General features: G+C 34.4%; 1 protein-coding gene across 3 annotated transcripts in view; it reads right to left on the bottom strand.

Annotated features, from left to right (window-relative positions):
• Positions 1-22,934, bottom strand: part of COP1 (COP1, E3 ubiquitin ligase) — a 228,848-nt gene that overhangs the window by 160,994 nt on the left and 44,920 nt on the right. For all 3 annotated transcript variants that reach the window (XM_003785686.2, XM_023510745.1, XM_023510746.1), the window contains exon 6: positions 5,402-5,470. In XM_003785686.2, coding sequence (XP_003785734.1) covers positions 5,402-5,470 — 69 coding nt within the window. The remainder of the gene's footprint in view (positions 1-5,401; positions 5,471-22,934) is intronic.

Here is a 22,934-nt window from a genome sequence, read left to right as displayed (position 1 = left end):
AATATGTAAGAATAATACCCTGAAAAATGTCAAAATATTTAAAGATTACTTTAAAGACCTAACCATAAAGAGACATACCATGTTTATGGATTAGAAGACTCAGTATTGTAAATATACAGTCTCCTAAATTTATCCATAAAGTAATCCCAATAAAAATCATAGCAACTTTGCCATAGAAATGCACTAGCAGATTCTAAAATTTATATAGAAATGCAGAGAGTCGTGAACAGTCCACACTTTCCAGATGAACAGCAACTTACCTAAAAAAATCTAGCTTTTAACACAAGGTGGTGCATACGTATTGCCTAAAGGACAGACAAATAGACCAGTATGATAGAAAAGAGAGCCTAAAAACAAACCCATTCACATATGAATACTTGATATATGACAAAGGCAAAACTTCAGATCAATGGAGAAAGAATGGACTTTTTAATAAAGAATGCTTGGACAGCTGGCTATCCATATGAAAAGATCCCAATATCTCACATTAAACACAAAAATAAACCTTCATGTAGAGTATAGATCCAAATGTAACAGATAAAAAAGAACAAAACTTCAATAAGGAACAGTGTAAGAAAATATCTTTATGATCACAAGTGGAAAAGACTTCTTTAAGAAACACAAAAGACATTAATTGTAACAGCAAAGATAAATTTGCCTTTATTAAAGTCAGAAACTTCTGTTCATCAAATGACACCATTAATACAGTGAAAAAAGCAGCCTAAGGGAAAGATAATTGTAAGAGATAGATCTATCAAGAATGTATACCTAGCATATATAAACATCAAACTTTTAAGAAAAATCAGCCAAGTAGAAAAAAATGCAAAAGTTTTTAAACAATTACTTCAGACACACACACAAAAATCCAAGTGGCCAATAAACACAGCACCAAATGCTCAACCTCATTAGTCACCAGGGAAATGCAAATTAAAACCACAAAGAGATGAAAGTACATACTCCAAAGTTACCTAAACTGAGAGCAGTCCATTGATACCAATTATTGGCAATAATACAGTGCAAGAGGAATGCCTGTACAATGACTATAGAAAGAATAAATAATATTACTTGCTTAGGAAAACATTTTGGTTATCTATTAAATCTGAAGATATGCATACCTTATGAATCATTAATTCCACTTCTAAATATACCCTATACAGACATGTATACTAACACACACCTGCATACACATAGAGACAATAGCATTGTTTGTGAACAGCCCCAGAAAACCTAAATGTCCATAAACAACAAAAATGAAGTATATTCATGTCATTCAACAACAACAAAATCAATCAGCTATAATCTTATACAACCCTATAGATAAATCTTAACATTGAGCCAAAGAAGATAGGAATGAAGAGTACATGTTTGTACAAGGACATTACACAAAGCTCAAAAAGAGAAAGAACTATAAATACTCAGGCAACAAAACATTAAAGAAAGACAACGAAGTGATTGCCATAAGGATCAGGATATGAGTTACCTAATGGGCAAAGAAAGAGACTATGATCAGAAAAGGCTCAGCAAGGGGCTTGGGGAATTCTAAAATTATTCTGGTGTGTTCTCAATGGTGGTTACATGAATGGTCACTCTATTCTAATTCTTACAGTTGGATTTATATACATTTCTGTGTTTTCAAATAAAAAGTTTAAAATTCAGTAAAATTCTAAACAAAACCCAAAAGAAACTAAGACTCATCAAAACTGTTCTATTACAGTAAATTAAATAGGTACCAAAAATATGCAAACGTATAGTTTAAAATTAAATCAAATGAAAAAGAACCTCTGTTAAGTTGACCACCTAAGCGACTGCAAAACTGGTCAACATAAGGAACTAGGCCTACTGTACTGATATGTACATGTGGTGCATGTCTGGTCTATGATAATTAGGCCAATTTAACAAAGTAGTCTATGTAGGGAGGTGGTCAATTATGGAAGTTCTACTGTATAAGGCAACTGTTTAAATGTTGGTACAAATTTGCAGAGATGATACTGGCTTTACATGGAATCCAAAGCCCTTTTGTTCAAACTAATCATAAAGGAAGACTAATATGTTCATTTAAATACATGTAATTATTAAATACTATGGTAGGCAGGTTCTATGATGATGACCTCCAAATATCCCCATCTCTTAGTATTCACATCCATGATTAATTCTCTCCAAGTGTGAACTAAACCACTAACTTGCTTCTAACAGAGAAAAAGCAAAAGTGTTAGGATATAACTTCCAAGATGAAGATACAAAAAGTACATGATTTGTTGTTTTCTTACTCTCTCCCTCTGAGGAGTAGCCATCTGCCACGTAATTATCCTATGGAGAAGCCCAGGTGGCAAGAAATTGGTTTCTCTTTCCAACAGCTAGTGAGTAAGCTTGAAAGGGTTGCTATCCCAGTCAAACCTTAAGATAACTTTTAACCTGGCCAAAACCTTAACTGCAGCTTGGGGAGAAAGACAGAACCAAGACACTCTCCTACTCTGCACTAAGATTCTTAACTCAAGATATTAAACGTTTGATATTTTAAACCATCAGATTGAGGATAATTCGTTACACAGCAATAGATAACCCAAATGCCTAATAGGTTCCTTATACTTACCATTCTCTTAAATCAATGAGAGTCAATAGGAAAAAGTCAAAATTAAAAATTAAGTGTAGGATTATAAATGGCCCTAAATTACTAGCCAAATGTGACATTGGGGTAATGATTATGATAAATTTAAAAAGCATATTTAACTTAGATTGGCACATATCAATGTTTAAACCAGAGGTGTCTAATCTCCAGCCCACAAGCTACATGCTATTTTGTGAGGACATTTTTTACTTATTTCTGGTGCCGTACAGTACAAAAAGTATGTATGGATCTTTCTTTTGCTAACCAGCTTATTGTTTGAGTACTTAATGTGTGGCCCAAGAGAACTCTTATTCTTCCAACATGCAGCAGAAAAAAGTTGGTCACCCCTGGTCAATACTCAATATAAATCCAATTAAAAGTTACAAATGAAATCAGGAGGTTAATTTTCAAAGTGTGAATGTTAATCTTAGGAAAACAAATTTAAAACTAGCAGTGTGCCTCCTGGTAAATCTGTATTTTACTTGATAAGTAAACTACACTACAGAAGGTATGATCTTCAGCCAACTGTAACTATTTTGAGAATTAAACATGCAAATAGTTTATAATACATACAAAAAGAAAATACAACCACTGTCTTTATTCTGAGTGCACTAAAACATAACAATTAATCAACTACAGTTTTTAGACTAAAGCTTATACTGATTACAAATTAGTATAGTATCCAATTCCAATCATGGCAAAATTTATAAAATTTAGTAAAAGGAACAGGCATATTTTTAAAATTTGTTAACCGAGCTCCTCAAAGTTGCCCACATAATTAAACCTGAAATACTCATTCACTCAATCATGGATACATTAAAAAGAAGAAAACTAAAATGTGATTAATACTAAAAAACCTCAAGCACTAATGAAAACCTTAAATATTTCAGGACAAAGATGAAACCACTCATTTCATTTAACCCCAGGTAACCGTAAGCTTGGACTATTCATTTCACTGACTCATTTACTCATTCATTATCAGGTGCTTTCTTATGTACAGAATCTCATTCTCAATGAGTTAATTTTTATTTATTTATTTTGCAGTTTTTGGCTGGGGCTAGGCTTGAACCCACCACCTCCAGTATATGGGGCCGGCGCCCTTCTCCTTGAGCCATAGGTGCCGCCCTCTCAGTGAGTTTAAAGTCTAAAAGAGAAACACATAGAACTACTACAACACAAACTTATATTCTGTTTAGAAGGTTATATATGAAATATAAAAAATTATTACTTTTCCACAGAATTTTCTGCAGCAAAAAGCAATGATAGTGTATATGTTGCCTTACTCATTTTATTTCCATATATTAAAATATTTTTAGCCTTACTAAATCAAGGTGTGGTACAAAGACCACAGATTTCAACACCACATGGAGCTTGTTGGAAATGCAGATTGTCAGGCTCCAACGCAGGCCCCCTTAATCAGAACTTGCATTTTAACAAGATCCTTGGGTGGTTCTCATGCCTATTGCAGTTTATACTGGACTATCAGAGATTTAAACAAATGAAGGACCAGAACCATCTCCTTCTCAACCAAAAACCAAAAAAAGAACAAATAAAAAAATATAAAAGATACAGTGAATCTTAGATTTAGAATGAAGATAATGTTTTTGTTAATATACACATTAAAACCACAACTGTTAACTTAGCAAAAGTTAAGGAAAAGAAAAATATAATCACAAATGTTGTAAAGAATATTTAGCTATCAACACTAGCAAAATCCAATAAAATCTAATCTGAACTAATTCAGAAAAAGTAAAAATAGGACACAATAAATAATTAAAACAAGGGGAAATATCATACTAAGATAACAGAAAGCTCTGGCAATATACATCTAAAGTATTTCATCAAAATAAAAACATCTCTCAACTTTTTATTTTCAAACAGAATAAAGATAACAGGACACAGCATAGCTTAAGCTTTTCTATAATAAGTTCTCTAATTAAGCAATTATTTTTAAAGTAAAAACAAATTTGAGACCATTAGGAATTTCAATAAAAAAATACAGCATTCAAACTTATTTTAGCTTACTATACAGAGCATAGGATTTTGACTATTTAATTTTCCCATATTTTGTATATGTGTGAAAAGACTGAGGAATTTTATAAATGTTAAGTTAGAACATTCTGGCCATAAGACTATTAATACAAAATTCCTTTTTGACTACCCAATATAACTTCTCTGTTTTTACTTTGTTTTTACCCGCATGTAATTTTTTTCTAAGTTTACTTTTCATGGCTATCATTTAATAATTCTACTTTGTTTTTTTTTTTTTTTTGAGACAGAGCCTCAAGCTGTCACCCTGGGCAGAGTGCCGTGGCATTACAGCTCACAGCAACCTCCAACTCCTGGGCTCAAGCGAGTCTCCTGCCTCCGCCTCCCAAGTAGCTGGGACCACAGGCGCCCGCCACAACGCCCGGCTATTTTTTGGTTGCAGCCATCATTGTTGTTTGGCGGGTCCGGGCTGGGGATTCGAACCCGCCACCTTAGGTGTACGTGGCTGGCGCCTTAGCCGGTTGAGCTATAGGCGCCGAGCCTAATAATTCTACTTTGTATTCTTTATAGCTTTGAGGTAAATCATTGTATTAATCTTATTGAACTCTTCAGTGTATCTCCAGAAAAAGATTTTTAAAATACCAAGTTGTAAAGGTGAAAGAAGTTAAAGTAACAAAACTTAAAAAAACTCCTAAGAATCAAAATGCTTTTTAAAACATTTAAATAAACTTTTTAACTTGAAATACTTTTACAAAATGAGAAGAGTCAACATAGTAAATGAAACATGTAAAACACAAAAAAATATACCTCTCTCTTATTTCTTCTTGCAACCTTGAGGAATTCCATAAGAATCTGTAGTTGGGCAGCATGTGACTCCTACAATAAAAAATTACAATTTTTCTTTTAAAAAAAATGTAAATTTGAGCCCAACATTTTCTTTAATACCATAGTATAACCAGTATGAAGCAACTTTATGCATCCATTTAAGTTAGTCTATTAAGTTTATTTAATCAGATTTCCCATTCGCTAGTTGGCATGTTGAAAAGTGAACAATTGCCCACAACTCTAACTAAAACTAATTTTAAGAAACAGATATTATAAATTACATTCCTCATCTACCATCATAAGAAATCTATTTATAGGGAATGGCAATTCTGTTATCAAACTTGGTACCCTGCTCTCTTCATCTATCCTGTTCAACTATAAGAATTAATACATTTCTGTAAAAGATATGAGTCAAATCAAGTATTTAAAAATGAAGAGTTTTAATATAATCAAAGGGTAAGAGGGAATAACTCAAATTAGTAGCTGAAACAAAGAACACATAAATAATTATGAGCCTTAATATTTCCTAAGTGTCAAAACATAAAAGTACAAGTATGTGTCTTTTACTGCTAAAATCCACAAGAAGAACCAAGAATTCCAGATGAATCTGACAAATACATATAAAAGAATATCAAAAGCTAAAAATGAAATAGCAATACAAGTACTTCAAAAACAAATAATTTTGATCTTATCTTATATATCTGAAAGGGTGAATTAAAAAACCTGGGAGAGCAATTCCAAAGCAAATAGAAATATATAAAAGAGAAAGACTGGTAAAAATTTTATTTACCTAGCTGTGCAAAAGAATTATATGGAGCATTTGTTAAAACAGACACTGAGTCAGATGTTAGAAATTCAGACTCTATTCCTTTAGAAAGTTTAAAGAATCGATATGTTAAACAAGTGCTCTGATGATAAGATTAAGACAATCAAAATTAGAAGACTTACTAAGATATAACACACACTACAAAAAAAGCATGGTTACCTCGCACCTACTCCCAGAGTCTATCCCTCTGGGGAGAGGAAAGGGATCTTTTTATTTTAAAAAGTAAAAGGCAAAACAGACCAAGAAAATTTTTATGTCAAAGCAAATAAGAACAGATAAAGCCAAATATGTACTATAATCACAATAGGATATTTCAATTTTAAAAACAACTGAATTAATATGTTTTTACAATAGAGTAAGTTTGTAAAACAAGGTATCATGAAGACTGAAATTTTTGCCCTGCATTAACAAACCAGCTTTATAAATGGGTCTTAGACTCATTCTTTTTTTTTTTTTTTGGAGACAGAATTTTACTTTGTCACCCTCAGTAGAGTGCTGCAATGTCACAGCTCACAGCAACCTCGAATTCTTGGGTTTAAGAGATTCTCTTGCCTCAGTCTCCCTAGTAGCTGGGACGACATGTGCCCTCCACAATGCCCAGCTACTTTTTTGTTACAGTTGTCACTGTTGTTCAGCTGGCCCAGGCTGGATTCGAAACTGCCAGCCTTGGGGTACGTGGTCGGTGTCCTTACCCACTGGGAAATGGGCACCACCCTTAGATTCATTCTTGAGAAATGAGTTAAACTGTCAAAAAAACAAACTCAAAAGGGTTTTGTGAACTAACTAACAGTGACAACGAAGCATCCCAGATCTTTCTTGGGACTTTTCTCTATATTCATTATTTACAACTATTCACAGATCATTTGTCTAGACAGCAAAGACCACATCTGTATACAAAAATTAACTGCCAAAACTGCTACTAAAGTAACATAGTTCATGCAAAGGAAGTACACAATCTCAAAACTGTAATTTTAGATACTTCATTTCAACCTATCAACTAGAACAAAGGGAGGAAAATCTGATTTCTAGAAAGGAGGTAGGCAGGAAACTTCCCAAAGCATCAAAGGGAAAATGGGACCAACTACATATACTGGAAATTCAACATATGGCACCTTTTTCTGCAGTTTAATCTTCTTCAAAGATGTGGGGGGCGGTGCCTATGGCTCAAAGGAATAGGGCACCAGCCCCATATACAAGAGGTGGCGGGTGTGAACCCAGCCCAAAACTGAAAAAAACAAAAATAAAAAAAAAAAAAAAAAAAGGAAAGAAATAGAAAATTTATGACACTATAATTCCATATGTAAATATGAAAAACTATACAAAAAACAGTGAAGTAGAAACAGAATACGGGAACAATACAACCAAAATGTTTAGAAACTGAACATAAAAATAATCCCCTAAAGTTATTAACCCCACCACTAAAAATAGAAGTACAAGGAGTTAATTCCCTAGAAATTTTTTACAAATGTTAAAATTTCCAAAAATAATTATTTAAGCCCAATTCTTCCATTTTCAGATAGGAAAAGTGGTGTGAGAAAAAGTGAAAAGAGATGTTCAGAAAAAAAGAAAGACACTTATATATTTAGAATTAGTAATCTTAGTACACTTTATACTACAGCAAGTTTTGGCTATGGTTCATAGTCTACTGTCTCAAGAGAGAGCATATTTTCCATCAGATATAAATGATGCTTCTAATTTTCTATATTTTCTTATCTTTCTCTGCAATTAAATTTTGTTTTATTCTGAAAGTCCAAAATAATTATCCTTATTATTGAAATTGAAGCAAATGCCTCATCAGAGCCTAATACAATTAAACATGTTAATCATATGTTTAACTCTTCTTGTTCCTATTCCACACCTTAGTATCTTTTTGATATATGGCATGCTAGACAGTTTCCAATAGGAGAAAATGTACTGGGCACACCTATGTAAACATCAGATGTAAATTATCATTAAAATTTCACTGTAAATGAATAACTTGGTTCTTATGAGTTTAGTTAAAAGTTCTTTCCAAGTACAGTTAATTCTACATTAGTTTCTTAAAAGGAGAACTGGCACTTGGAGGGCGGAAATGTTTCTTTGCATAAGAAGTTCCAAATAAGAAATGCTATAGGCAATTTATTTAGAAAAGTAGAAATAAATAAAAACAAAATTGCAAAAATTACTTCTAGGGAGTTGAAATAAGAGTCAGAAGTGATGAAATCAAGGACTGTTGATTTTTGCAATAAACCTTGTAATCACAAGTATTCATTACTTAGATTTTTTTTTTTATTTTTTTAAGAGAAAGAAGAGCAAGAAAAAGCAAGAGGGAGAGAAAGAGGAAAAAGAAAGTGTGACAATAGGAAGTCAAGAGTCCTAGGATCCTTATATGAAAGGTATAACCTAATAACAACCTAAGAATACGGGGAGGGGGGAGGGAGAGAGGAGGGGAGAATGGGTGGAGGGAGGGGCATTGGAGGGTTCACTTCTGTGGTTTATCTTACAAGGGTGTAAGTGAATCTTCCTATGAGCAGAATATGAATGTTTTAACACAATAACTAAGAAAATGACATGAAGGCTATGTTAACCAGTTTGATGGAAGTGTTTCGGATTGTGTGTGAAAACACCACACTGTACCCCAGAAGTGCATTAATGTACATAGTTACCATTCGATTAAAAAAAAAAAAAGAGTTCTAGGATTCTAACCTTAAAACCCAAGAAACTCTGGTTTCTCTTCAGATCACATAAATCTTTCGCCTTTTACTAACCTTAAAAACCTTATGAGAGTTTCTTCCATATGGCTTCAGATTCCCTATCTATAGTATTTCATAGATAACATTTCACAAGCAAGAGTCATTTTGCTGTAGCTTACATAAGACATTACTATTATTTAAACAGGCTTTTTTTTTCTGTATCAACACGTTCTTTTCCTTAAATCTACTGTCAACAGAAAATTTCTAAATTATTTTCATGTCAGTTTGTATAATGGACAAAAGTCTTCAAACTAGGGTACACGTACACTGGAGAATGCATGAAGATCTTCCAAAGTATATATGAAAAAAGAGGGTTTTAGAAAATTAATCCCCAAATGCTCAACCCTCTCCATGTCTCTTCTAAAACTGATCACCAGGTATCAATCCAGTTCTAAATTCCAGCTGCTTCTTTCAAAATTTCTCTTCTCACTCTTTAAAGATGAAAGGGCATCCTTCAAGAAAATAACAGGAAAATATATAATCCTGCAACTTCCTAGTAACAGTTAAAGATCCTATGAGTTCTCTTGCTAACCCACAGGATTTCTGTTTTGCTCAACTTCTGAAAAGAGCTGGAAAGACAGAAAAGGTATGTAAATCTTTCTCTTTTAAAAATGCCAGAGTACCTGGTTCTGTCTGCAATCACTCTCTCTCTCCTTCACTGTCTTTGCCCTTTTTATGCTTGGGAAAAACAAAAATAAACTTCTTTCTACCTTCATCTTTGTCTGGGGAAATCTCTCTAAAGCCAGGTGTATTAGTTCACACCCTACCATTTTGGTGGCCCACAGAGGGAAACTGAGTTATTTCTCTACATCCATATGAGGAGTTCATTCTTCTACCATCTTGAAACTGTTCCATCCTTTGCTGTGTGGTTTCTAAGACTTCATTCTTGGTGCCCTCATTTGATCACTAAGTCTCCAGGACTTTGAGAATGGTCATGCACTTGAAAAAGAGCTGGGGTGGCACCTGTGGCTCAGTGGGTGGGGCGCTGGCCCCATGTACTGAGAGTGGAGGGTTCAAACCCAGCCCTGGCCAAATTGCAACAAAAAAACAGCCAGGTGTTATGGTGGGCGCCTATAGTCCCAGCTACTTGAGAAGCTGAGGCAAGAGAATCACCTAAGCCCAGGAGTTGGAGGTTGCTGTGAGCTGTGTGAGGCCAAGGCACTCTACCAAGGGCAATAAAGTGAGACTCTCTCTCTACAAAAAAAAAAAAAAAGAAAAGAAAAAGAAAGAAAGAAAAACTGCTGGCAGTTTTATGGTTTGGGGAAATCTGGTGCCAGTCTGCCACTCTTGGAAAAGTACCTGGAAAGGACGCTTCCTAGTCATTTCTTCCCAGACTTCACACAGACCCAAGGACACCTGGATCTGGGGAAGTTCCTTTCTCAATTTCAACTCTCAGGATGTCCACCTTCTGGCCAGCACCTTAAATTGTGTTTCAGGTGTAATTCAGAAATTGAGGATGCCCAATTTACAATAAGCACCTCAAAAATCTAGTGGCGAATGCCTCAGACTCTGCCTCAATGTATGACTGTCCCTAAAACCCTTCCCTATTTCCTTCTCCTAGCTGCTGTGATAAGCAACATTCAGTGAGAACTTTGGTACTCATCAACCTCTGTCCCATACATTCCTGTAAATTAAAAGACCAGAAAGTTTGGCCCAAGAAGGGACCTCTTAAATACTACTCTAATAGTCAATCTTCTATCACCACTGGCCAGTCAGGGATCTAAAGTCCTAGACTTTCAAGTGTTCTTTAAACGTGCAAGACTTTCTGATATTCACTCTGTCTGCCTCATGTTACTTCTTACCACTGCATCTCTCTGTCTTTCACTTTCCAGGGGATGGTTCTTTTTCTCCCTCAGTATACTTCCCTTTGTTCCCCCCTTCCTTCTTCTTCTTCACCTCCATCTCTCATGCCAAGTTCCAAAACTCCCTTCAGGCCTATATACCAACTTCCACTCTGAGAGGCTGCAGGGTCAGAAGACATTGTAAATCATCAGAGCCAAGATAAAAACCCAGCCCTTTCTCAAAAGTTCACAACTGTCTAAAGTCTTTTGTCTTTTTACTAATTTAGATCTTAACACAAGAGAGAAAGAATCCATCTTAGCAATTCACTTCATCTCCCAGTTGGCCATGATATTCAGCAAAAACCCCAAAAACTTGAAAAGGGGCTTCAGACTCCACAAGCAGACACCTTTAAACTTGGCCTTCAAGGTCTTTGATAACCATAATAGAAAGAGGTGAAAGGAAAAGAGAATGGGAATGATAGCAGAAAAAAGCTTTTCAAATGGTTACTGCCCCTATAAAAGTGTTTTCCAGTGGCAAGCCAAGGCAAGAAGACACCAAGGCCATGCCCTTCTATGGGAACTGAGCCTTGCCTCCACTACAAGTCTGGGTCCCTAGAGTAAAAATGCCCCAGGAAGCAGGCTCTTCTAGGACTGTGCCCTCTCTGCAAAACGAAAAGGCACTGAAAGCACTAGTATCCTCTTCTAAACAGGAGATGCCATTTGCCTTTTGAATTCAGTGGGTACCGCTGAATAGGCTGCCTCTATACCCATGGACACACCGGATCTACTTCAGTTTGATAGACAGATCTTGGCTTTGAAACAGACTTAAGTTAATGACATTGGGATGGCTGAGTCTTAGGTAACTCTCTCACTGACAAGATAAGTAAATTGATTCTAATGAACAAGAGCCACTTCCTCTGCTCTTCCTAAATTTTCAGGACCTGTTTCCTTCTGCTATCTCCATCATCAGAGTGAAAGATAAATTACAAACCCCATGTTTTCCACAGCTTCTCTACTCAATGGAAGATAAAAGTCTTTGCTCATGCCTTTTAGTGCTTCCCAATTACCCCATACTAGGAAAAGATCTTACGACTTTCTTTGACTTTTAGGAAAAGCTTACCTGAGACTTCACATACAACTCTACCCTTCCTTGGTATGCTCTGGGCTTTCAAACTATAAATATTCCACCTGTGTCACCTAAAAACATCTACTTTTGTCTACACATCTATATGTCTGCGTGTCCAGAAATGTCCTGTTATATGCAATGTTTCACTACTAGAATACATAAAAGAGTTCTAATTAATTGGTTTAAAGAAAAAGTAAGTGCTTACGTCAAACATTTTATCAAAAACATAAGAAAGAATTCAAATGCCTTTTAGGTCACATGACCTTGGAAATCTTTGATCGAAATTAGCTAGAAAATTATTATTAAAAGTTAAATGTTTATGACCATAATCAATACATCAATGAAAGTGCATCTGTAATAGCCACTAGAAACAGTCAAACTAAAGAAGGTTTTTGTTTGCCTCTTTGGTGGCTGGCCTCAGAGAGAGAAGAATTTTATGTTTTGTAAGAATAATCCCTGTTTATCTTTGTTGGGTTTTCACTACCTTGAAAAACTGGACATTGAGAGTCAAAGTTTGTATCCCTATAACTTCCTGCATTATGTTTAGTCTTCTAATGACTATCACTCTTGGCCAAATGAAAGCCATTTTTTCCCAGTGACCTGTGATTCTATTTAAAGAAATGTTTTACATCTATTATATCAATGTTTTCAAGAACAAAACTCTGGATTTTTTAAATTTCAAACTAGCTTTTAATAGTAGAGACACTAGAACCCCAAGAAAAACTCATTAGGCTTACTGATATGTTAAACTATATTAAGTAAATAACAAAAGTTTATCTGAGATCTCCAGGATTGAAAACTCCTAAATCCTACCTAGCCCAACCTCATTCGCTGCTGCCAGGGCCAATTTCAAAGGATGGAATTAGTAAGCATCAGGTTCCTTCGTTGTTTTTTCCCTCAATTTCCCTATCCCTCCCTACCTGTCGCCTACCTGCCAGCAATAAAACTCAATGGACAATTTCTTCAAAGGACCACAACACCTAGAGACTAGATTTTACTCAAGGATTTCTCAGAACAAATTGGGACCCCTCAACTTTAGAAAAAGTCTTTTAAATATAGTAGAAGTCGAACTACACTGACCAAATGCTTAAGTTGATCTTATTCTCATAGATAGTCATGTACCATATATAGGTATCTGTAGGCTAGGTCTAGTTCTTTATGTTGACTACTTCCGTATATTGATTAGTTTGTTACAGTCCCTTGGATGGACAACTTAAAGAGGTTCTACTGTAATTCTCACTGCTTCCACTACAGCTAATCTTCTGGAAGTTCTGTTCTGGATCCTCCACAGGAACCTGCTTCCTTGCACTGTGAGCTCCTTAGAAATCCAGCCCATCATAAATACCAGGCTCCAATAATATGTTGTGGTATATAAGGCTCCTTATCACTCTTTCCCTTCTCTTTATACTCCTCGTGTCATTCCTGAATGCTGCCATATCCCAATGTAGATACCACGCTGGTCAGCTCTTTCCCCATGCTGGAAACCCTAGTAATAGTAACCTTACTCTCCATATCTCACATTATATAAGTGCTCTATTTTCCTCCAGCCTAAGCGGCTTCTACCTTCTCAGAACTATAAACTCTTTCTCAGAACTATAAACTCTTTTAGCCATGTGTGCCCATAGTTGTCTTAGGGCCTCTATTTTTAGATCTCATTTTCAGACCCACCATTCTCTACCATCTGATAACATTCATACAAAATCAAATTCAAGCCCTAGCTATGCGGTATTTCACTCTAGCAAAACTCCCATGCTGCCTCTAACCTGGCTTTTAAGACTGTTTTCAATCCTTCCCCCTCAAAGACTCAAATGAGCTCTGTCAATTAAGGACATCACCCTGTCCATAAGTCAGCAGGAAGCAGTTTCAGAAGAACGAGATCTCTGTCTCTAATCCCTAGTTGTCTTAGTTCATTTTTTTAAACAGAAATTTTAATCAGAGAAAAGAGAGAATGAAAGGGTAACCTTGTAGAAAATAATAAGAAAAAATCTAACTCTGCAATTTCTTAGTAACAGTTAAAGATTAATCCTATGAGTTGTCTGGCTAACAGGCACCGTGTGGGACTTCTGTTTTGCACAACTTCTGAAAAAGCTGGGCTGATATTAAAGAGATGTACATCTTTCTTTTTAAAACTGCTTTTGAGAATCTGCTTTTACAGAGATCCTGAGCAAACAGCAGGAATACAAGCTTCAGGCTTCAGCCATATCACTAGGGCAAAGTCCCATCTCCTGTGATAATCTTGTCTCTAAAGAAAGGTGGGAGAAAGCCAATTCTTGGACTTTGACATTTTGCCACCATATGCTTCTGTTATCTGCCTGCAGATACAGAAGTTTCACAGTACCCTATTAATTTAGCTACATCCATAAATTTTCTCCACTTCCTAAACAAAAAGCTGAGTACCTGGTTCTCTCTGCCAATGCTACCTCCCTTTCTTTCAGCATGTTTGCCCTTTTACCATCTGGGAAAATAAACTTCTTTTTTCTAACCTAATCTTTGTGTGGAGAAATCTTTCTCTAAACCTAGAAGCACTAGTTCCCCCATTAACAAAAGGTGGATGGGGAGGTCTTATCTTTTACCTACCCCAAAATTTGCCTTGGTAACTGGCCCTGGGGTAGAAGTCCCTGGAACAAGAAAATAAGCAACATAAAATATTATTCTTTGGAAAAGTGAATGACTCTAAATAAAGAATAAATAACAAATCCTTTTGCATGCTAAGTAGTTTCCAATCCTTTGTATTGAACAGAATGAGAGGACATAAAACTAAATGACAGTATAGAAGGAAAATAGAAAGATCCATTATCATATTGGTCAATGAAAATTCTTCTCCCTGTATTAGAGAAGCTTTTACTTTGTAATAATTTTAACAGAAAATTAACAGACTAAGGATATGAACATCCAACTAAAGTCTTAAATATCAATAAAAAACATACATGAATCCATGGGACAATTTCAGAATACATACACTTTAAAACATAAAATACTTACAAAAAGTGACAATACTTCAAAGAACTGATATAAAGACAATCCTTTTACAATATAAAATATCATTTAAGTTAAAAAATAATTAAGTGTCTGATCTTCTTCAGATTAAAATGTAGAAGGCTGCTCACAGAGTAACAAAACAAACCACCAAAAAATATACTATTCTTTAGAGCCAATGAACGAAAACTAATTCAGGCAGCAACTGAGCCCAAACTAAGCTAAATTCTTTATTTAAACCAAAGAGATCAGATCTCATTCTTGCTCCCTGAAAAATGGAAAGCCAAAACCATTCAGGAATAATACACTAACTACTTAGTCTCTATGCCTCTCTTGAATAGGATACAATTTTAAAAATTATAAGACGTGCAAAGAAAGAGAAAAATCAAAAGGAAAAACAGGCAACAGGAGAAATATACAGATGATCTAGATGCTAGAATGAGAAACAAAGAATTTTAAAATATTAATGTAATTGTTAAAGAACTGAAAGGAAATGTGGACAAAATAAATAGGTTTTATTATAGAATTACAGAAAAAAAATGCAAACCCTAGAATTAAAGATGATTGAAATTTTTTAAATTAAGAAAAAATACTGGAGGAGGTTATAAACAAAGTGGATATAACAAAGGACAGATACAATGAACTCAATGGCAGCTTGACATAAATTATTTAAAATGATATATGAAAAGAAAAAGAACCAGTGCCAGAAATCTGTGGGACAATATGAAACAGTACAACAACACATGACTAGAAACCTGGAGGGAAAGGAAAGAGCATAGGGCTGAATTAACGGTTCATACTTTTCAAAGAATAGTCCTCTTGTGCCCAGAAACTCAAGCAGGATAAATATTTCAAAAAGAAAAAAAAATTAAACCTAGGATGGCATAGCAAAACTGCTAAAAATTAATGTTAAAAGTAAAATTGTGGCTGGTGTGGTAGTTCATGCCTATAATCCTAGCACTTCGGGAGGCTGAGGCAGGATGACTGCTTGAGATAAGGAGTTGGGACACTAGCCTGAGTAAGAAAGAACAAGACCCCTCTCTACTAAAAATAGAAAAAATTAGCCAGGAGTAGTGGTCCCTCTATTTTCCCAGCTATTTGGGAGACTGATGCAGTAGGATAGCTCCAGCCTAGGAGTTTGAGGTTGCAATGAGCTAGGATGAGGCCACTGCACTCTAGTCAGCATTGACAGAGTATGAAACCAAAAAAAAAAAAAAAAAAAGAAAGAAAGAAAGAAAGAAAGAAAAGAAAATCTTAATACCAGCTAGAGAAAAAGGATATAGTGTCTTTAGGGAAACAGTATAAATGACTCCTGATTTCATAAGAAACAAAGGAAACAAAAGGACAATGAAAATATCTTTAAACTGTTAAATGAAAACACAAAATTCTAAGCCTCTATATAGAACTAAACAATCAGCTTTACAAAAAATAATAAAGTTAGAAAGATGAAAGGAAATAAGTTAGATGTATGCCCAGCTCCACATGAAAAAATGAATAGCATCTAAAAGAGTAAATATTTGAGTAAAGAAAAGGAGTTTTTGCAGGGTTCATTTTTCTTTCTATATATCTTCAAAAGACTAAGAACAAAGCAAAAATACAAGTTTTATGGAATTTATATCATAGTTTAAACCAGGAGTCCTCAAACTTTTTAAACAGGGGGCCAATTCACTATCCCTCAGACCGTTGGAGGGTCGGATTGTAGGCCCTAGAACAAGTCCGCTGCGAAGCAGGACAGGCAGTGGTGGCAAAAGCAGGCTGGATAAATTTCCCTGGCGGGCCGCATGTGGCCCATGAGCCGTAGTTTGAGGACACCTGGTTTAAACCAAAAAAACCCAGGAGGTAGGTAAAATGAGTTATTGTAAAGTTTTATATTTTCCTTAAAATTATATATTGCATATTCAAGATTGACTATAAAATATTATACTTGAAGAGACATACTATACATTCAAAGTTGGCTGTGGAAAAAAGGCATTTAGTAACCTTTAGAGAAACCATTAAAAGTATAAATAAGTATGTATTTAAACATACTTTTACCACTAAAAGTAAACTAAGTATAAAAAAGTATAAAATAAGTATGTAAAAAACAGAAAAGATAAAATTAATACTAAAACGTAATACTGAAAGCTCCATGATTTCTAAAGGTGGCAAGAAGGAGAATATAGGGAGCTATGAGGACAGACCATGGAAAACAAATATCCTGGTATAGACTCAAACTCAGCCATATCAATAATTACATTAAATTAAATATAAACAGACACGAGCTCATCTTTGAAATGCTCATCAGAACATGTTTTAAAAAAGAAAAACCCACCTACATACTGTTTTTGAAAGGAACCAAAAAACCCCACCTACTATGATACACACTTTACATTATAAAGAAGAGTTTACCTTGGAAACAACAATGGTAACTATAAGTACCATTGTAATATACAACTAACAAGTGTTATAGTTTTATCAATATCATACAAATTATATACTTTGTAACAAGGAATTATTTCCAGCAATAAACATATACATTTTATAATAATAAAGGTAGTGGTTCATTCCGAAGACAACATTTTAAACATGTATGAACCTATTAATAGGGTTTCAAAATATGTAAAGCAAAAAATACAGGGAAAAAGGAAAATTATACCTCAATATGCCTCGTTTGCAAAATATTCATTACAAATTTTTACAAAGAGATGGCCAACACACAAAGAATATGTTCAAAATACTTTGTAAAATTTTTTAATGAATATTTAATAAATAAAGGTTCACTGAGCTACAATTTCCCATGTTTCCTATGTTTGGGTGACCTTTGGGATACACCCCATCAGCAACTGATAAAGCAAGGAGAAAATTATTTTTAATAATAACCAATTACACATAATATTATAAAGCACTATAACAAATAACATTGTTTTCAAATGCCAAGTGAACATTTAACAAACAGACTATATGCTGAGCTACAATGAAAATCACAATCAATTTCAAAGGGCTAAAAGTATATAAACTGAATTTTGTCCTCTGGCTAAAATAAAGAACTAAATTGGCATTCCTACCTTAAATAACTAAATACTAGCCCAACTATATGAAACAATGGCTTTCAGACAAAGGACCAGAAATGTTACATGTTCCAAGCAGCCAGAGTAGAAAAACATAGAGAGACATCACGTAAAATAATCAAAAAGGTTGCCTTTGTACTGAGGAAAAGTTAGCATAGGCACAAAGCTATTTCGGTCCTACTTAACAAATCTGAAAAATAAGTTACAAAAGATTCAAACTATTTCCATATAACTTAACTATATATCAGAATAAAGTTCAGGAACACATAAAGAAATAAAAATATGCAGCACTAAACAAGATGAAACTTACAATTTGTGGCATATAGTAAAAAATTAATAAGCATGTAAAGAAGCAAGAAAATATACCCCTTATAAGCGAAAGTCAATGTATTTAAACAAATACAGAAACAACACAGATAACACAATTAGTAGACAAAAACATCTCAAAGTATTCTGGAAGTTAGAGAAAAGTATAAGCACGTTAAACACAAACATGGGAGACAGAAAAGTTTATTGAAAATAGCAATATAAATTATCCAAATAAACTATAGATGAAAAAGATCACACAAAAACGAATAGAACTTGTTCATTAGGTTACTGTGAAGACTGTCTCAACAACAACAAAAAAAAAAGTCCTAGGTCTGGTCATCTGTACAGGTACATTCTTGTAAATGTTCAAGCAACAGATAATTTCTACATTATAAAGTTCCAGAAAACAGAAAAAGAAATATATACAACTTGTTTCATGAGGGTAATTAAAAGAGACAAGAAAGGGGGCTGCAGGAAAATGGAGGGAACATTTGGCAAATAAAATAAGGAAGTGTAAAGGAGCCCTTGGATAAACAAAGGGTTTCAGAGTATGGGAACATAGTGACTCAGTAGCCAATTATGTCCTGTTAACATAATCAGCTTGTGATAAAAAGGGGGGAAATGGTCACAGTTGTGGAACAACACATTCCACAAACACTACAGACATCACATGGCCAACAGTCACCACCATACAATCAACAGTAAAAATGGCACTTAATAATTATCTCATAAAAAAGGGAGGAATGCAGGTATGTGGCAACCAAGGTAACCAATGATCCATGAAACTGATGAACAACTTCAACCAAACTAAGAGACATGTAACTGGCATTCCCAAAATGGAAACTTCTTGAAGAAATAAAGGCTGAAATTTTTCTAAATCCAATGGAACTATAAATTCACAGATCCAAAATGTTCAAATAACTCCAATAACAAAAAGAAAGAAAAAACTGGAGGGAAATAAAAACACCCTACATATAGCAAGGCACATCATAATAAAAATGTCTGAAACTATAAGAAAAAAAAAATCTTAAATGAGGAGAGACAAATTTTACTCCAAGAAGATAAGAATGACAGGAGACTTGACAGTGGAGCATCAACGTCGGGGTGGGGGGAGAAAGTCAACTTCAAATTAAACACTCATATGAAAGTACCTTTCAAACACAAAGGCAATATGTCCATTAGACATACAGAAAAACAATTCATCACAAGCAGACCTGCACTAAGGAAATGGTAGAGAATGTCCTTCAGGCAGAAAGAAAATGGTAACACATGGAACTCTGATCTACATAAAAGAATGATACAACCAGTAACGTCAAATAAACGAGTAAACATAAGACTTGGAAAAAAATCTCCATAAAACATAATTCATTGTTTAAGCCACAATTAATAGCAACATGTTGTGGGGTTTATAACATATGTAGATATAGAATGTGTGGCAAAAAAATAGTACAATGGCCAGGAGAGAGGAAATGGAAGTACATTGTTATAAAATTCTTATATTATAAAGGAGTATAATATTATCTGAAGGTAGAATGCAATAGTAATTATATTAAAAATCCTAAAGCAATGACAAAAAGCAAAAGGTTATAGATTGTAAGTCAGCAAAGCAGATAAAGTAGAATCATCTAAAATCATGGAAATTATGTTCTCCCATCACAATGCAATTTGACTAGGATCCAACTGCCAAAATATTATTTGGCAAAATAGCAATATCTAAAATACATGCACACATACAAAGCAACAAGAAAAATGATAATCCATTAGGAAAATGAGCATAGGATGTGAATAGGTAATTCATCAGATAAGAAAACAAGATGGCCAAACAAATGAAGCAATTCTCAACTTCACTAGTAATTATAGAAATGTAAAAAACACACACACAAAGAATTTGATAACTATTACACTGACAGAACCTAGAAAGTTTATATAGTGCAAGTGTTTATATAGCACAAACCTAAAGAAATCTGTCAATATTTAATATTTAATCAAGTTAAAATGTGCTCACACATGTGAGCACAGAAAAAACATGTAACTATCCGAAATGCAATGCTGACACTCACACTAATGCACCAAAACAGGGTAATAGATATGTTCCTGCAATGGATTATTATAGAGCAGTTATAAACTACTAACAAATCTACATTTATCAACATGAACCTCAAAAAGTATAAATAAAGAGATATACGTCAATAGGGTAACTACAGGATGAAACCCTTCATATAAACTTGTAATTTATACAACTAATACTTTATGAGGTTGTAGATACTAATAAACAAGAAGAACATATATACATGCTTAAGAAGGATTCTTGCCAACTTCACATGGTGGTTACTCTGGGAGAAAGGAATGAGATAAGAGGGCTTTAAAAGTATATAAAAAACAGTTAATTCTCAAAAGCCAGATCTAAAACATATAGCAAAGTGTTGGTATTTACTATAACTGAGGAGTGTGTCAGTCTCATTTTTTGCACTTTTCTCTATGTTGGAAATACTCATCAAGTTAAATAATGGTGGAAAATAAAAATGAAAACAAAAATGTAAAAAAACCTATGATAGGAGCTTACTTACTTCTGAGCTGGCTTCCTCTTCTGAAAATAATAGGAAGAATCTGTGATCTAAAAATAACTGCGTTTCTTCAATTGTGAGAGAAAAAGCCAAAAAGGAAGCAAAGACTAATGATGGCATGTCAAAACACAAAAAGAAGGTTAACAGTTCTTACTTTCAGCATGTAATTGTCTATTTTCAGTATGATAGTCCCCCTCCTTTACCCCCATGGTTGCTTTAACTGTGCCTGAGTGGTTCAGACAGCCTCTCTTTCATCACCTTCAAGAGATAGTTAAAAATCCTAGTTTTCTCCTAAGAGAGAAAAGGAGAATCATTAGCTGAAGTACAGAAAGGAATCAACGATTCCAATCGCTTCTTAAACAGATGCTCGATCAATCATCCTGGTTTTGGCCTTTACTCTAAGGGGTACCTGATTCTCCCCATTTTCAGGGCCTTTGCTCCACAATATAAATAGGATTAGTTCTTAACTTCCCCCTCACTGTTGCCCTACTATTCAGTTTTCTTAGATCTGCTAGCCTATTACCTTTCTTTTATCTGCTTTATAGTTTACAAAACATTCCCACCATTGTCTCTTCTCCAATTTTCTTTGCCTCTTTAAAATGCCTTTTACATCATTTTCATAGATTCAAAAGAGAGTAAGGTAACAACCTATGTTCAATCCTTCATAAAGAAGTCTTTTCATATCATGTCCCACACTGTGAAAATGTTTGCCAAATTTAGTTTTATCTATACACACCTATACACACACAAACACAGAACCTATCTTGTCCACAGCTCTTAACACAGTACCTATGCATGGTAGGTGCTAATACACATAGAAAACTATAGTTAAAATCATAGGAGAAATTTCCCACAACCCCACTCCCAAACAGACACACCATGGGAGACACTCGTTTTGCTGGCTCAACCTCACATACTCCTTTCTCCCAAGAAGACTACCAAAGACTCCCACCCTATTCAATGGTATTCAGATCACAGCTAAGTTAATTAGAATCTAGCTGAAGATTTTTTTTTTAATACCCCAAGTCATCAAGCAATAGTGAAAGAATATTTTAAACTGAAGTTGGAAAATCCCTTTTCTTCCTTTATCAAAAAACAAATAAATGAAGATGTGCAGATAACCACATTACCTAACATGTGATAAAAATCTCTGAGAAAAGAAAATCAAAGCTGTCCCAAAAAATAGACCCAAGGGGCACAAAATAAAGACACCAAACATTCAAGTTCCTAGTCTTGTTTACCTGTAGTCCCCCGAAGAAGCCAAGGGTCTAATCTTCTCAAAGTTTGGTTGTTCAGCAATTTCTTTTTGTGTTTGAGCTACTTATTTTTTTACTGACTCAGTGAAGACCTACGTTATACAGAGTGGCCACAAAGTTCATGTGCAGCTCAAATAGTCATAATTATTTAAATTGCACATGAACTTTATGGCCACCCTGTACTTAAGTTAGGTCACAGTGGCTATTTGCTTATAAAAGTTCATACTCAACTCCTAATACATACACTTTTACATTTTAAATACTTATTTACATGAGATAAATGCAATTTTATTTACATTACGCTTATTTACATTTTGTTACATGATAAGAGAATATATTTAGATGCCATGTATCTCTCTCATAGACCACTGCTGCTACCAATGAACATCACCAGCTATAATAATTTTACTTCAATTTCATTTAATTCTGCTCTAATTTTAGTTATTTCTTTTCTTCTGCTAGGTTTGGGGTTGGAATGTTCTTCCTTTTCCAGTTGTTTGAGATGTCCCATTGAGTTGCTGACTTCCTCTCTTTCCATTCTTTTGAGGAAGCTTACAACGCTCAACTACAAAATTCCTAGAAGTGATCAAGGAATATAGCAGCGTCTCAGGATACAAAATCAATACTCACAAATCTGTAGCCTTTGTATATACGAATAATAGTCAAGGTGAAAAAACAATCAAGGACTCTATTTCCTTTACAATAGTGCCAAAGAAGATGAAATATCTGGGAGTGTATCTAACAAAGGATGTGAAAGATCTCTATAAAGAGAACTATGAAACTCTAAAAAAAGAAATAGCTGAAGTTATTAACAAACAGAAAAATATACCATGCTCATGGCTGGGAAGAATCAATATTATTAAAATGTCTATACTTCCCAAAGCAATCTACAGATTTA

This window comes from Otolemur garnettii, unplaced genomic scaffold, assembly GCF_000181295.1.
Source record: "Otolemur garnettii isolate 467f Iridium unplaced genomic scaffold, OtoGar3 scaffold00016, whole genome shotgun sequence".
Taxonomy (NCBI): domain Eukaryota; kingdom Metazoa; phylum Chordata; class Mammalia; order Primates; family Galagidae; genus Otolemur; species Otolemur garnettii.
This window is presented reverse-complemented; position numbering and strand designations above follow the sequence as displayed.